Source organism: Panthera tigris, chromosome A3 (genome assembly GCF_018350195.1).
Source record: "Panthera tigris isolate Pti1 chromosome A3, P.tigris_Pti1_mat1.1, whole genome shotgun sequence".
NCBI lineage: Eukaryota > Metazoa > Chordata > Mammalia > Carnivora > Felidae > Panthera > Panthera tigris.
Window position 1 is genome coordinate 120,454,455 of NC_056662.1, and position 17,310 is coordinate 120,471,764.

General features: G+C 38.2%; 1 protein-coding gene across 2 annotated transcripts in view; it reads right to left on the reverse strand.

Moving 5' to 3' along the window:
- Positions 1-297: 297 nt before the first annotated feature.
- The window catches only part of UBXN2A (UBX domain protein 2A), a 43,966-nt gene continuing 26,953 nt past the window's right edge, over positions 298-17,310 (reverse strand). For both annotated transcript variants that reach the window (XM_042982414.1, XM_007080725.2), the window contains exons 4-7: positions 16,242-16,348; positions 13,214-13,351; positions 11,521-11,676; positions 298-1,215 (exon numbers count right to left, since the gene is read on the reverse strand). In XM_042982414.1, the coding sequence (XP_042838348.1) occupies positions 1,023-1,215; positions 11,521-11,676; positions 13,214-13,351; positions 16,242-16,348 (594 nt within the window). In that variant the 3' untranslated portion in view covers positions 298-1,022. The remainder of the gene's footprint in view (positions 1,216-11,520; positions 11,677-13,213; positions 13,352-16,241; positions 16,349-17,310) is intronic.

A 17,310-nucleotide genomic window follows, 5' to 3' on the forward strand; every position in this document is an offset into this window, starting at 1 on the left:
TTATGTTCAGGCAAGGGAATTCAATCTGACAATGAAATATTCAAGTCTAACCAGTTTTAGTTAGAACTTTAAAATAAACATGTTTCCCTTGGTGGCATCAGAACGTAAATAAATAATCCTTTAACGTATACACAGGTTGACTCTGATATATGGAATAGGAAACCGTAGTTCACGTGACGCATTTAAAAAATAGTAGCAATGTGCCAACACAGGCATTAGAACAGATTCTACGTGAGTGGTAGCAAATGAAAGGTTTACTCAAAATGTTAGCTAAAAACAAAACCCTAATTTTCAAAAGAAAATAAAATAGGGGATCAAGTTGGATTCCTGGATAGAAATTTTTTAAAGATTACACTTCTTGAAAGTATAGAAATGTGAATAGGCAGATTAGTATTGACATTATACTACAATGCCCAATTTTATTCTTAAATAAAAATATATTTTAGATACTGTGCCAAATTAATATTTGAGTATATCTTGCCATTAGAAAATAAAAACTGAGAACACTTTGAGGTTCAGGCATAGTTGTGGTGAAAGTAGTCCTTTCTAGCCTTCTGACTGTATCCCAGGTATAAAATAATTACATTGATGCTTTGAATTTGCATGTACAAATTTCTTAATGTATTGCTATTTAAAAAATCTGAGATAGCTGACATTGAAACAAATCACTGCTGGTTGGGACCATGTGAATGAATGATGTGTGAATACATTTGCTAATTTATACCATATTTAGATTCTATAGGATATAGTGATTTAATACATCTTATTGTTGAATAACTGGTATTTGAAAATAAGTGTTTTCTGAGTAGCCTTTTGGAAAAAGTGCATTGAATACAGTTTCTAGTCATAGTTTACATTCCTAACTTGTACTTATTTAAAATCTTCTCATCAGGAGGGAGTTAAATAGCGCTCTAACCAAAAGTCCAGCAAATCAGATCTACTTTCCCTCATTTTGGTTTGAGTGTTCATTTACAACCATCATTTCTCTGCAAACTTTCCACTTAGTGTATCAAAAATCAATGTTATGAAAGTTCTCTAAAAGGTTCAGCGGTTTTTTGGAGTCTCTGAATGATTACAGCATTCTGTAAATCTGCTTCTTCCAGTGTGAGTGTTTCATCTAGCAATCTGAGGGAAGGAAGAGCTGTGGCCAGGGAAAAGGGAGGGCTTCTCTGAGATCCTTGGTATTTTTCAATGAAGTCTTTGATGTGGCTTATCCTGTAAAATAGCACAGACTATTAATATAATTTTATGAAAACGTGGATTAGTTAATGTAAGGTAATAACTTGATGATATTTAGCTATGTTCATACATAGAGCAGTGAAATTATGATGATAGAACTAATCATCTGGGTGTTTTCTAAATGCTTATTTATTCTTGACTGACAGACAGACAGACAGACAGACAGACACACACACACACACACACAGTGCATGGAGGAAGGGCAGAGAGAGGGAGACACAGAATCCAAAGCAGGCTGCAGGCTCTGAGCCACCAGTACAGAGCACCATGCAGGGCTTGAACTCACAAACTGCAAGATCGTGACCTAAGCCAAAGTCGGACACTTAACCGACTGAGCCACCCAAGCACCCCGGGTTATCTTTCTTAAAAGTTGACTCTGGATAGTAAGGAATTACTAGGATTTATCTTTAGTGTGATGAGGGTGTTATAGTTACATTTTTAATTTTTTTTAACTTTTTTTATTTTAGAGAGTGAGAGAGCCAGAGAACTCGAGCAGGGGAGAGGGGCTGAGGGGGAAGAGAGGGAAGGAGAGGGAAGGAGAGGGAAGGAGAGGGAAGGAGAGGGAAGGAGAGGGAAGGAGAGGGAAGGAGAGGGAGGGAGGGAGAGAGAGGGAGGGATGGAGGGAGAGGGAGGGAGGGAGAGAGAGAGAGGGAGGGAGGGAGAGGGAGGGAGGGAGAGAGAGGGAGGGAGAGAGAGGGAGGGAGAGAGAGGGAGGGAGAGAGAGGGAGGGAGAGAGAGGGAGGGAGAGAGAGGGAGGGAGACGGGGGGTGGGGTGGGGTGGGTGAGTGCTGAAATCAAGAGTCCCAACACCTAACCGACTGAGCCATCCAGGTGCCCCCCATTGCTGATATTCTTAATCAGGATGCAAAGAATTATACCTGGCAACATCAATGATGGGTTATTCAGGAATTTAAACTTTGGGAAAATAAGCTGCAACATGCAGACCAACTTTTTTTTTTTTTTTTGAAGTAGGCTCCACACCCAAAGTGGGGCTTGAACTCACAACCCCTAGGTTAAGAGCTGCATGCTCCACCAACTGGGCCAGCCAGGTGCCCCTAGACCAACTTGTTAAGGAGGATATGAGAAATAACTCTGTCTGCAACCAAGATATTTCATAATTTCTAACACCACTGGCCCCAATGATCATGCTATATTGGAGAGAAAAGTCCAGTACACTCTGGAAAAGGTCAAACCAGTACCACATAATGAAAGCGCACAGAACTATCAGAAAGGGAGTTTACAGGATTGTGGTCTTTCCAAACATCTCAATCTGTTAAATCACTTACTTAATCATTTACGACCAAGTCACAATTCCCCCTAATTGGCTTCTTTGTGGCTGTCTATGAAGACATGCTAGAAAACCAATGTGACAACAAGGAGGACATTCTTTTTTTCTACACTCAATGAACTCACAACCCTGAGATCTGGAGTTGCAAACTCCACCAACTGAACCAGCCAGGCACCCAAAGGAGGATGTTATTTTACTTTTTTTTTTTTTTTTAAAGCTTAAAAACAATTTTTTTCTTAAGCACCAAGGAGAACATTCTTCATAAAGCATTAGAGTTGTGTGAAATCCTAAAGAAAAGGACGCTAGGGGAGCCTGGGTGGCTCAGTCGGTAAAGTGTCTGACTTCAGCTCAGATCATGATCTCAGGTTCATGAGTTCGAGCCCCTGTCAGACTGTGCTGACAGTTCAGAGCCTGGAGGCTCCTCCTGATTCTGTGTCTCCCTCTCTCTCGCTGCCCCTCCTCTGCTCGCGCGCTGTGTCTCTCAAAAATGAATAAAAAATTTTTTTTTAAAGAAAAAGAAAAGGACACTATAAGAAAGGAATATTGGAAATATACTGGAAGATCCCTTCAAAGCAAACCACCACAGAAGTCACCCACCAACAAATGTACAACAATAATATCATTTGGAAGAATCTGATGGAATGCTTTTATTTTAAGAGACTCTAATGCAGGAATTTAAAACTAAAGTGATCGTTCCCTTTGCCTGTGGTAGAAAATGTGCAGTGTGATGCTACTTGGGTGCTGTGGCTATTCAGACTAGTAATTCTGATTCTTTTAAAGCAAATTTGGAGGGAGGGAGAAGAAACAGAGAGCCCCAAGAAGGAATGTCTGTAATCTTACCAACATTTACTCTAATGCCTTTGCATCACCTCCTCCCTAAAGGGAGTATGCGCCACTGTGTTGCATTTGCACCATTGATGAGTGCAGGTAACTTGTATGTGAAGGATATAAAGTAACTTCGGTTTTGGTTCAGGAGCAGGAATGCAATTGTTACATTAGAGACGCTATGCCACACAGTATCTGGCTCACGGTAACCAACTACTGCCAAAAGAAAGGTTTTGTAATAAAATTATGGATGCATCCTAAAAAAATAAAAAAATGTGCAAATTAAAAAAATAAAAACAAAGTCTGATTAATAGACAATAAATATTGTTGGTCAATGATTATTAAATGCTTCAGTAATTTAGGAGAAAAAAATCTAGGTGACTATCTGCTACTGAAAATGTTGGAGTATTTTTCTACACAAAGAAGTTGAAATTAAAATATTTTATTTCCCTACAAAGAAACAAATTTAGACTGGAATAACATATCCCCTCTTCCATTTTCTACCTGTTTAGTTTGTCTTCCATTCATTTTAAAGGAATTTGGGTCACAGAAGAACATTCTAAGGCACCATTTAAACATATGCTTCTATTATTATTATCATCAGCTCTCTGATTCTAGCTGTGTAGGGTGGTTTGCCATTTGGAAATAATAGAAGTGAAATGCCTTGAAGAGAGCCTACTATACAGAAAACACTCAATAGGTGGTAGCTAAAAACAATACACAAAAGCACAACAAGAGGAACTGAAGAGGATTGTTAGCCTAGATATAAAAACTATACTCAAATAACTATTTACAAGAAACACCTTTAAATATACAGACACATACATAGTTAAGTTGAAATTAAAAGGAAGGAGAAAGATACACCATGTAAGCAAGCACCAATCATAAGGAAGCTGGTATAAGTAACTATATTAGTATCAGGCAAAGTAAACTTCGACACAAAATTATTAGGGATTAAAAGAGATGTTTCTTTACTGCTAAAAAGGTCAATTAATCAGAAAAACAATTTTTACCTCTGCACAGACCTAACTACATAGCTTTAGCATCCATGAAGTAAAATGTTGACAGAAATAAAGAAGTAGACAAATCCACAATAATAGTTGTAGATTTTAGCACAGATCTGTAAGTAACTGATAAAATAAGCAGAAAAATAAAGCAGTAATTTAATTGATTGAAAAGTTATAGTAATTAAGAGAAAGTGTAGCTGGCAAAAGATAGGTGGACCACTCAAAGAGAATGGAGAGTCCAGAACTGGTCATGTGATTTACACAAAGCTGCCACAGCAATCGGGCCAGGAAAGAAGTCTCTTCCACAGTGTAACATCTGGGACTTGGCCACGTGACTTGCTCCAGCGGATGTCAGAAGAGTGACACAAGTAAAACTTTGCTTAGTGGGACGAGCCTTGTGCCTCTGCCCTTGTTATGAGAACATGGAGAAGCAGGCTGCTGATTCAAGGAGAAGAGACACAAGGAGCAGACCCAGACTCACAGAGATGTGGCCTCGATTAGCGCTCCCTCAGATGACCTGCAAACGTGAATGAGCTCAGCGGAGACCAGAAAAGCCTTACCAGCCAACACATAAATACTTATCATAACAGGCCAGGAGATTTTCCTATATGTTTACTGAGCAATGCTGATTGATACATCCATATAAACAAATGTAAATGTGGACCATTACCAATAAAAATAGGATGGATCATTGATTTCATATAATGGATTATACTATAGAAATGAAAATAGATGAGGTACAGTTACATACATCAACACAGATGAGTCTCAAAAACAAAAGTTGTACAACACATATAATAACATTCATATCATGGGGGTGCCTGGGTGGCTCAGTCGGTTAAGCGTCCGACTTCAGATCAGGTCATGATCTCACACTCCGTGATTTCGAGCCCCACATCAGGCTCTGTGCTGACAGTTCGGAGCCTGGAGCCTGCTTCGGATTCTGTGTGTCCCTCTCTTTCTGCCCCTCCCCTGCTCATGCTCTCTGTCTCAAAAAACAAATAAAAACATTTTAAAAAATAACATTCATATCATGTTAAAAAAAAAAAAAAGCAAAGCTGCCTTTCTTTTTCCTTACTAAACAACTTGGTCCAAAAGCCAATAGTATGGCAGAACATGGGAACCAGAAACAATAGGAGTTGTGGTGGCCCAGAACAGGGACTCAGAGTCTAAGCAGGGTGAAGAAGGTCTCTGCACAGGAAAGCTAACCACCTGCATGGTGCCAGAGCCTGATGAACACAAGAAGGGTGTCCATGCAGGCGGAGGTGAAGCAGGGGTGGTCAGAGCTTACGCGGGTGAGGGGTGTGTCCCACACAGAAGACTTGTCCAGTACACACTGCCAGCAGCCCACTGGGGTGAGGAATATATCCAAACTGAGGGGCAGAAGAAGTGGCACAGAATGGCCTGTGTCAAGCAAAACGGAAAGAGCCTTCTCACAGAGGAGCGGCCAACTGCAGCGTCAGAACCAGAGAGGGGTGAAGAGAGTGCACAAGCACCGGGGAGAAGAGGCTGCACTGAATGTCACCGAGAGGGTAAAGAGGCCAGCGGCACAGGGTGTTGAAGTGGTCTGGGGTGATGTGTCAGAGACCCAGCGGGAAGAGAAGGGAACTCAAGTGAGAACTCAAGAAGGATATGGTAAAGCCCAGGCAGGGTGAAGAAGTCTTCCATGAGGGGGAGGTGGCAATGGGGAACAAAGAGATTGACTCCACACAGGAGAACTAATCAATCAATAAATATATTAAGAATAATTGAAGCCAGGCTATTCAGTATGGGAGAAATCAGTTATAAATACAGAAAGGAAAAAACTGGAATAAACTCCATGGTGGTAGATTGAGTTTGGCAGTATCTATGTGAACTCATGCTTTTTGTTCTGCAAAGATATAGAAAATACAGATATATATGTACATGTGTGTATACACCTATCACTCTCTCCACTCAGAGGGCCTGAGAACGGTGGGTAGCCACTGTCCACTGAAAAAGAACCAGGGCTTCTGAGAAAAAGTACAGACTAAAACTTGAAAAAACTTTTGTGCCAGAAAACAAAGAAATAAAGAATGATGGGAACATGTCAGTAAGATAAAGGCAGTCCCGCTGACTATATCTGGGAATATATGAGCATTAAAATAAATTTTGCTGGTGAGAGCATACAATCCATCAAATAAAATAGGAACCATGAGAAGATGTAGGTATAAATAAACGAATAAATCTGATGTCATAGGAAAAACATGTAATTATGCAATTTCAAACCTCCTCCTCAGAAAATATGTATTAACTACAAAGAGAAAAAATAACTTTATATTAAAGGAGACTGTCAGATATCCCTTTAACCAAGTGAACAAACATGGGGCACCTGGGTGGCTCACTCGGTTAAAGTGTCCCACTTCGGCTCAGGTCATGATCTCATGGTTCATGAGTTCGAACCCCACATTGGGCTCTGTGCTGACAGCTCAGAGCCTGGAGGCTCTTTGGATTCTGCGTCTCCCTCTCTCTCTGCCCCTCCCCCACTCACACTCTGTCTCTCAAAAATAAATAAATGTTAAAAAAATTTAATAAAAAAAAGGGAACAAATTTAACATCATAGTGGGACAAAATGTAAATTATGCCACCTAACAGAACGCAATGAGATACAAAAGCATCACTTTTGTGATATTCCTGCCAAAATTAGAGAACTAAATATAATCACGAGAAACAATCAAATACAAAATTGGCCCGTAATTAAAACAAAAATACCAAGGTTATAAAAATCAAAGAAAGAGTGAGGAACTATTATTTCAAACTCAACATAATAAAAGCCATATATGAAATTCCCATAGCTAGTATCAGCCTCAGTGGGGAAAAATGGAGAGCTTTTCCTCTTCGGTCAGAAACAGGACAGGAATGACCAGTCTCATCACTACTAGTTAACACAGTACCGGACGTCGTAGCCTCAGCAATCAGAAAACAAAAAGAAATAAAAGGCATCCACATTGGCAGGAAGAAGTCTAACTTTCACTATTTGAAGATGACATGATACTCTATCTGGAAAACCCAAAAGACTCCACCAAAAAATTACTAAAACTAAATACACGAATTATGCAAAGCTGCAAGATATAAAATCAACATACAGAAACCTGTTGCATTTCTATACACCGATAATGAATCAGCAGAAAAAGAAATTAAAGAATCGATCCCATTTACACCTGCACCAAAACCAGTAAGATACCTAGGAATAAACTTAATGAAAAAGGTTAAAAGATCTGAAAACTACAGAACACTTATGAAAGGAATTGAAAAGAACACAAAGAAATAGGAAAAAAATTCCATGCTCATGGATTGGAAAAACAAACATGATTAAAATGTCTATACTACCCAAAGCAATCTACACATTTAATGCAATCCCTATCAAAATATCACCAGCATTTCTCACACAGCTAGAACAAACAATCCTAAAATTTGTATGGAATCACAAGAAACCATGAATAGTCAAAGCAATCCTGACAAAGAAAAGCAAAGCTGGAGGCATCACAATTCCGGACTTCAAGCTATATTACAGAGCTGTAGTCATCAAGACAGTATGGTACTGGCACAAAAACAGACATAGATCAATGGAACAAAACAGAAAATCCAGAAATGGGCCCACAACCATGTGGTCAATTCATCTTCAACAAAGCAGGAAAGAATATGTAATGAGAAAAAGGTTTCTTCAACAAATGGTGTTGGGAAAACTGGACAGCAATATGCAGAAGAATGACACTAGACCACTTTCCTACACCATACACAAAACTAAATTCCAAATGAATGAAAGACCTAAATGTGAGACAGGAAACCATCAAAATCCTAGAGGAGAATACAGGCAGCAACGTCTCTGACTTCAGCCATGGCAACTTCTTACCTGACACACTGATGGGAGACAGGGGAAACAAAAGCAAAAATGAACTATTAGCACTTCATCAAGATAAAAAGTTCTGCAGAGAAAAGGAAACAATCAACAAAACTAGAGGGCAGCCTATGGAATGGAAAAGATATATGCAAATGACATATCTGAAAAAGGGTTATTATCTAAAGTCTATTAAGAACTTATCAAACTCAACACCCAAAAAACAAATAATCCAGTGAAGAAATGGGCAAAAGACATGAATAGACATTTTTCCAAAGACATCCAGATGGCTAACAGACACATGAAAAGACGTTCAACATCACACATCACCAGGGAAATACAAATCAAAACCACAATGAGATACAACCTCACACCTGTCAGAATGGCTAACATTAACAACATAGGAAAACAACAGATGTTGGTGAGGATGTGGGCAAAGGGGAACCCTCTTGCACTGTTGGTGGGAATGCAAACTGCTGCAGCCTCTCTGGAGAACAGTATGGAGGTTCCTCAGAAAGTTAGAAACAGAACTACCCTAGCCCTAGCAATTGCACTACTAGCTATTTACTCAAAGGATACAAAAATACTGATTTGGAGGGGCACATATACCCTGATGTTTACAGCACCATTAGCAACAATAGCCAAACCATGGAAAGAGCCCAGGTGTCCATCAACTGATGAATGGATAAAGGACACGTGTGTATATGCGTGTGTGTGTGTGTGTGTGTGTGTGTGTGCGCGCGCACATGGATGCACACATACACACAATGGAATATTACTCAGCCATCAAAAAGGATGAAATCTTGCCATGTGCAACAACATGGATGGAACTACACACTGTATTATGCTAAGTGAAATAAGTCAGTGAAAAAAAAACAAATATCATAATTTCACTCATGTGGAATTTAGGAAACAAAATAGACGAACATATGGGAAGGGGGAAAAAAGCATATATGGGAGGCAGGGAAGCAAACCAAAAGAGATTCTTAATGATAGAGAACAAACAGTGTTAATGGAAGGAGGTGGGTGGGGGACTGGCTAGATGGGTGATGAGCATTCAGGAGGGCACTTGTTATGATGAGCACTGGGTGTTGTTATATGTAAATTATTAATCACCAAATTCTGATTCTGAAACCAATACTACACTATATGTCAACTAACTAGGATTTAAATAAAATTTTGGAAGGAACAAAAAACACAACAACAACAACAAAAAAAACCCAGAAACTGGGACATGTGTGATTCTGAATAGTCTTTGGATAAAATGGATAATATCGGATTAAATGGCAAACTTTGAATAGGGCCAAACATTAGCTGGAAGAAGTGTATCAGTGTTACATTTCCAGATGGTTGAATTGTGGTTATATGGGATAATGCCCATATTTGTAGGAAATATCAGAGTACTTTGGGTGATGGGTCATCAGCTTGGCAACTTACTCTTGAATGGCTAGGAAAAAAAAGTTCTTTATAGTGTTCTTAAAATTTTTCTGTATATTTATGATTGTTGTAAAACTTAAGATAATTAATTGAAAATGAGCAAAACAACTCAATATTTTTAAAAGATACATATGTACTTGGCAAACCTATGAATAAAACCAGATGAAGGATGCGCCTGGGTGGCTCAGCTGTTAAGCGTCCGACTCTTGGTTTCAGCTGAGGTCATGATCTCAGTTTCAGGAGTTCGAGTCCCTCACTGGGCTCTGTGCTAACAGCGCAGAGCCTGCTTGGATTATCTCTCTCCCTCCCTGTCTCTCCCCCACCCATGCTGTCTCTCTCTCAAAATAAAGGACTTTAAAAAAAAAAAAAAAAAGCAGAAGAATAACACAAATTCAGAATAGAGTATCTCCTGCACAAAAGGAAAGAAATATGATCAAAGAAAGGCACACAGATACATTGGTGTTTTGAGTGAGGCAGTGTATGTGTTTATCTTATTATTAATTTAACTATACATATATAACTTTTATGTAAAACATTTCTCTCCAAAATGTTTAAATGTTTTTAAATAAAGAAGGAAACCTATGCACAGTATGTTCCTACTTCTAATTCAAATGAACAAAAATTTTTCGGGTGCCTGGCTGGCTCACTTGGAAGAACACGAAACTTGTCATCTCAGGATCATGAGTTCAAGCTCCATGATAGGGGTAGAGTTTACTTAAAAAATAAAATAGGGGCTCCTGGGTGGCTCAGTCGGTTGGGCATCCGACTTCGGCTCAGGTCATGATCTCACGGTCCGTGAGTTCAAGCCCCACGTCGGGCTCTGTGCTGACAGCTCAGAGCCTGGAGCCTGTTTCGGATTCTGTGTCTCCCTCCTCTCTCTGACCTTCCCCCATTCATGCTCTGTCTCTCTCTGTCTCAAAAATGAATAAACGTTAAAAAAAATTAAATAAATAAATAAATAAAAATAAAAATAAATTTAAAATATTAAAAATTTTAAGAGATAAAAGACTGGAAAAACCCATGAAACTGACAATAGTGATTATCTCCGGGTGATGGAATTTCAAATGACTTCAATTTCTTTCAATATTTTTCTGTATATTTTTCAACAGAAAATATGCACATAATGCTAACGACTGATTTTAAAATATATTAAAAATAATTCTTCTAAAATTATATATCTAGGGGCGCCTGGGTGGCTCAGTAGGGTAAGCATCTGACTCTTGATCTCAGCTCGGGTCACAATCTCACGGTTTGTGAGATGAGCCCTGTGACAGACTGCAATGACAATGCAAGACCTGCTTCAGATTCTCTCTCTCCCTCCCTGTCTGCCCTTCCCTCACTTGTGCACACGTGTGCATGCTCTCTAAATAAATAAATAAATAAACATTAAACAAAAATGGTTACAGGGCACCTGGGCAGCTCAGTCACTTAAGCGTCCAACTTTAGCTCAGGTCACGATCCCATCGTGAGTTCAAGCCCCACATTGGGTTCTCTGCTGTCAGTGCAGAGCCTGCTTCGGATCCTCTGTCCCCCTTGCTCTCTGCCCCTCCCAGGCTCACCTTGCTCTTTCTCTCTCAAAAATAAGCAAACATTAAAAAAAAGATACTTTCACTTAAAAACAATGGTTACAAAAGTAAATTAAAAATAAATTAATAAAATTACATATTTAGATATATAGGAAAACGAACCAAATGATAATCCATACAACAAACTGAAAATACTTCATCTCCAAAAATTTTTATTTTCATGATATATTATGTTTAGAGAACTGCTAAGATCCTTGCTTAGTTCTTAAACTCTGCCTACTGAACTGAAAAGAAATTTAAAAAGGAAAAAAATTAAGACAAATAATGAAATGGAAGACTCACCTATGAGAAATGTTAAATTTCTGGACAATCCGTTTTCCATTGGCTAACCAGATCTGTACATTAGTGATGGGTTCCAGGTTGTTTAGTTGAACAACAGACAAATTTTTATTCTCGACTTCAATACTCTTTGCCTTAGAAACAATTTTTGGTGTGGCACTAAGAAAATCCAGACAACAAAATCAGACGCATGTTGTTCATTAAGCAAAACCTTATCATTAAATAATTGCTACAAAAATTTTACATTAAGTATACTTTAGCAAGATTTTAGTAAGTCAATGCTATTTCCTCAATAATAACAATATTATTTATGTCCATTATATATGATGAGATGAATGTAGGAACCTAATGAAATTAGGCATATCTGAGTAATTTGTAAGACTGTAGAATGCTATGTAAATATATGATAAAATATTGTAAATATATTGTAATTATTTAAATAGCACCTTACAGAATAATTTTACAGGGTTATTAGATCCACGGACTTTACCTTTACCTACTACTCCCCATTTCTGTAAGAAATGGGGCACCTGGGTGGCTCAGTCAGCGTTCGACTTCAGCTCAGGTCATGATCTCACAGTTCCTGAGATGGAGCCCCATGACAAGTTCTGTGCTGACAGCTCAGAGCCTGGAGCCTGTCTGTCTTCAGATTCTGTGACTCCCTCTCTCTCTGCCCCTCCCCTAATTGCGTTGTCTCTCTCTCTCTCTCTCTCCCAAAAATAAATAAAACTTTAAAAAAATTTTCTGTAAAAAATAAGAAGTTTTCAAGAGATTAATCTTTGGGTTATAAAGGGGGAAAAAAGGAAGTAAAGTATTTCCTGATTATTCTGAAAGTTATATCTGAATTTTTTTTAATGTTTATTCATTTTTGAGACAGAGAGACAGAGCATGAGTGGGGGTGGAGGGGAATGCGTGAAGACAGAGAGAGGGAGACACAGAACTCAAAGCAGGCTCCATGCCGTCAGCACAGAGCCTAATATGGGGCTCAAACTCACAAACCATGAGATCATGACCTGAGCTGAAGTTGGACGCTTAACCGAGCCACCCAGGTACCTCAACATCTGAATATTTTTATATGTGTGGATGAATATGTAGGTAACTTTACCAACCTTGATAATATATGAGAATGCATAAAAATACAAGCGATCACGTATGTAACCTCTTTGTAATTGTGTCATAAGACAGAGTTAGATATGATGAAGACTGCAAAATGTGACACTAAAGGCTTTGATATGGATACTAACTTTATCATGCATTTTTTCAGTTTTATTACCTCACAATTCAGATACTTATCACAGAACACAACATTGAAGGCACTGATAAGTAAAAAGTTGAACCCTATATTCAAAACTTAACATATGTACTCTGTAACATTAATGGCAATAATCAAGGAGTGGGTGCAAGGGAGAAAAATTATATATATATCCAATTCTGCCTAATGTCCTAAATAATCCACGTCCTTTTAATTTGGTAAAATCAAAAAGGCCTCCATGATTTTTTTAGTGTACTACCAGCATGTGTTAATTTACACTAAAGTAAATAGGACCTAGGAGTCCTCATGAAAGTTAAGAATAATCTCACTTCCAATGAGAGAAATGATAAGGTCTTTATATATGGTCTATATTGTAAAATAATGACAAGCTGAGTATTAGTCAAGCCTCTGTTTATGGAAAGCACAGCTAATGAGCCTATTTACCTTCCCAGTCTATGACCCTGTCCTGAAAAGGGCTGGAACACCGGCTTCGTTGACACACATACTTCATTTTTTTTGTCTTCAACTTTAACATCCACCTCCTCTTTATCAAAAATTCCCTGTAATTCCAAAGGTAATTCCCTAGGAAGGAAAAGAAACAAAGTGATAAAGCTCCCGATGTGTTTTTTCTTTCTCTGAAAAACATATTCCGTATGCAAACAGAACTGAAAAGTATATAGAAATAAGAGACATATATAATACAATAAAAAACTAAATATATTCTTAAGACTTTAAGTAATCTCTCCACCCAATGTGGGGCTCAAACCCACAACCCAATCAAGAGTCAGATGTTCTACTGACTGAGCCAGCTATTTGCTCCCAAACTGGATGTATTTAAAATACAGTCAAATAAGATGAATACCAAGAAATAAGAACAATACAGAGTAATTTCTTTTCATGTTTGTTCATTTATTTTTGAGAGAGCCCACACACGAGTTGGGGAGGGGCAACGAGAGAGGAAACACAGAATCTGAAGCAGGCTCCAGGCTCTGAGCCGTCAGCACAGGGCCCGACGCGGGGCTCGAACGCACAAACTGTGGAGACCATGACCTGAACTGAAGTCAGATGCTTAACTGACTGAGCCACCCAGGTGTCCCAAATACAGAGTTAATTTTTAAGACTACAAATTCACGAACAGCTTGCGTTACTCAGCAGTACCTAGAATAGTACTAAAGTCATGAAATATTTGATGACTATATTCTGCTAAATTTAAACAATTTGATCTCTTTATAGGTGTCTGAATAAAACTAAAAATGTGCTAGAAAAATCAGGCTCTCATTTCCACTTTTAAATAGAAATATAAAAAAATTAAAAACTATATAGATTTACTCTACACATGATGAAATAAAATACAAAACATGTAGAATTTAAAAAAGCGTTTTCACATTTCATACTCCTAACAGAAAGATAAAGTAACACAGTTAGGACGTGGACTCCATCAGAGGCTCTGTCTCATATACCACAGATGCTTCTCTTCTGAACAAGGTAAACTTTTTTGAATCTTACGATCTTTTAAAAGCAGAGTCTTGGGGCGCCTGGGTGGCTCAGTCGGTTGAGCGTCCGACTTTGGCTCAGGTCATGATCTCGCGGTCCGTGAGTTCGAGCCCCGTGTCAGGCTCTGTGCTGACCGCTCAGAGCCTGGAGCCTGTTTCAGATGCTGTGTCTCCCTCTCTCTCTGACCTTCCCCCATTCATGCTCTGTCTCTGTCTCAAAAATAAATAAACGTTAAAAAAAAAAAAATTTAAAAGCAGTCTTTTCTAATGAACACTTGAAAGTTTACAATGTTATGGAATACACAGATATATGAGCAATGAACTTCCATGGGAAAATTTTAACGAAATTACAAGTTTTAACATATTTATAAAATAATTTTTTCTTGATAACTGAAATAATACAAATTCATTTTATACTTAGGATTTTTGTACTTTTCTGTATATGTTATACTTCAAAAAATTTTTATTTAAAAATAAGCAATACATGTTTGTTCTAAAAAAAAAAAAGATGTAAAAAATGTAAACATAAGTCAACTTGGAAAGTGACAATCCTAGGGTACTTGGGTGGCTCAGTTGGTTAAGTGACTAACTCTTATTCTCAGCTCAGCTAATGATTTCATGGTTCCTGAGATCAAGCCCTGAGTCAGGCTTTGCACTGATGGGTGGAGCCTTCTTGGGATCCTCTCTCAATGCCATCCCCCATACCCTCATACATTCACTCTCTCTCAAAATCAAATAAATAACTAAAAAGAAAGAAAGTGACATTCCTTATAAACCTACTCTCACTTTAATAAAAAAAACTGGGGCACCCGGCTGGCTCAGTTGGTAGACTATGCAATTCTTTCACTTTTTTTTTTAAAGTAATCTCTACACCCAATGTAGGGCTCAAACGCACAACCCCTAGGGCTCAGGAACCTGAGATCGAGAATCACATGTTCCACCAACTGAACCAGTCAGGTGCCCTGAGCATGCAATTCTTGATCTTGGTTGGGATTGTGAGTTCAAGCCCCATGTTGGGCCTAGAGCTTACATTAAAACAAAAACATAAACAACACACGTTGGGGCACCTGGGTGGCTCAGTCAGTTAACTGTCTGACTTCAGCTCGGGTCATGATCTCGCAGTTCGTGAGTTCAAGCCCCGTGTCTGGGTCTGTGCTGAGAGCTCAGAGCCTGTAGCCTGCTTCAGATTCTGTGTCTCCCTCTCTCTCTGCCCCTCCCCCACTCATGTTCTGTCTCTGTCTCTCTAGAAAATAAACATTAAAAAAAAATTTTTAAACCCCACAAAACTCTGGTGTTTTATCTTCTAGATTTTCTCTATACATATAATAAAACTCCATGTAATTGTTTTATTTTTTCTGCAGATGATATTGATGTATACAAATTATCAGTATTCTCTGCAAACTTTTTTTTTTTTTTTTAAGTTTATTTATCTGTTTTGAGAGAGACAGAGCATCTCAAGCAGACTTCATGCTGTCAACACAGAGCCTGACGTGGGGCTGGATCTCACGAAGTGTGAGATGAAGACATGAGCCAAAATCAAGAGTCAGACGCTCAACTGACTGAGCTACCCAGGTGTCCCTGCAAACTTTTTAAAAATAAAAGATACCACAGAAATCTTCTCATGTTAATATATAGACGTATATCATTCACTTTTATCAAATGCATACTGTTATAAAGCAGATCAAACGGTACAAATACATAAAATGTTCTTTCCATTTTTTTCTTAGTGATTCATAGGAATTGTATATATATTCCATTTGCATGACATACATGAAACAAGTACTTCCAGTCTGGCAGTTCTCTTTTGACTGCATATAAGTGTTGCTGGTAAATATGTTTTTAATATTTATATAATGAGATTTATCTATATTTTTTACACTGCTTCAGGGATTCGTGCCAACCATAGCTATATGTAATAATGTGGATTCTGCCAAATGAAACATGCTTAAAATATCCTTGAGTTTACAAAGAGTGCTTACCCCTTTTTGATGGAGTTTAGAAACTGCTGACTTGCACCATCAGAGTAACTTCGGAAATCGTCATTGACCGTGAATCCATTTTTCCATAATTTTATACTAACATCTACCTGAAAAACAGTAAGAAAAAAATGTATTACGTTAATAAAATGTACTAGATTAAAATCCTGCATTTTTTTCTATTGTATATATTTTATATATCATTCATTTCCTTTTTAAAATTGGTAAAATTGACATATAACATTGTACTTATTTTTAGTGTACAACAAAATGACCTTATATATGCACATACTGCGAGATGATGATCACATTTTGGTCAATATCCATTACCAAACTACAATTTTTTTTCCAGTTTTACTGAGAAACTAATACACATCACTATGTAAGTTTAATGCATAGAACATTATGCTCTGATTTACATGTATTGTAAAATAATTACCACAATAGGTTCAGCTAACACTCATAATACTCCTATAGATACAATAAAAAGAAAAGAAGGGGTGCCTGGGTGGCTCAGCTGGTTGAGCATCCAACTTCGGCTCTTGGTTCCTGAGTTCCAGCCCCAGGTCCAGCTCTGTGCTGACAGCTCAGAGCCTGGAGCCTGCTTCAGAACTGTGTCTCCCTCTCTCTCTGCTCCTCCCCTGCTTGTGTTCTGTCTCTCTCTCTCTCAAAAAATACATAAACATTTTAAAAAATTTAAAAAAAAAAAAGAGAAAAAAAAATTTTCTCCTTGTGATGACAACTCAGAAGATTTACTCTAATTTTCCTATGTATCAGAGCAGTCGTCCATTGTGCATTATAACTCCAGTAATTATTTATCTTACACTTGGAAGTTTGTACATCCTGATCACCTTCTGCAAAATTTTTTTTTTAACATTTATTTATTTTTGAGAGACAGACAGCGAGACACAATGCGAGCAGGGGAGGGGCAGAGAGGGAGACAGAATCTGAAGAAGGCTCCAGGCTCTGAGCTTTCAGCACAGAGCCCAACATGGGCCTCAAACTCATGAACTTCAAAATCATGACCTGAGTTGAAGTTGGATGCTTAACCCACTTAGCCACCAAGGTGCCT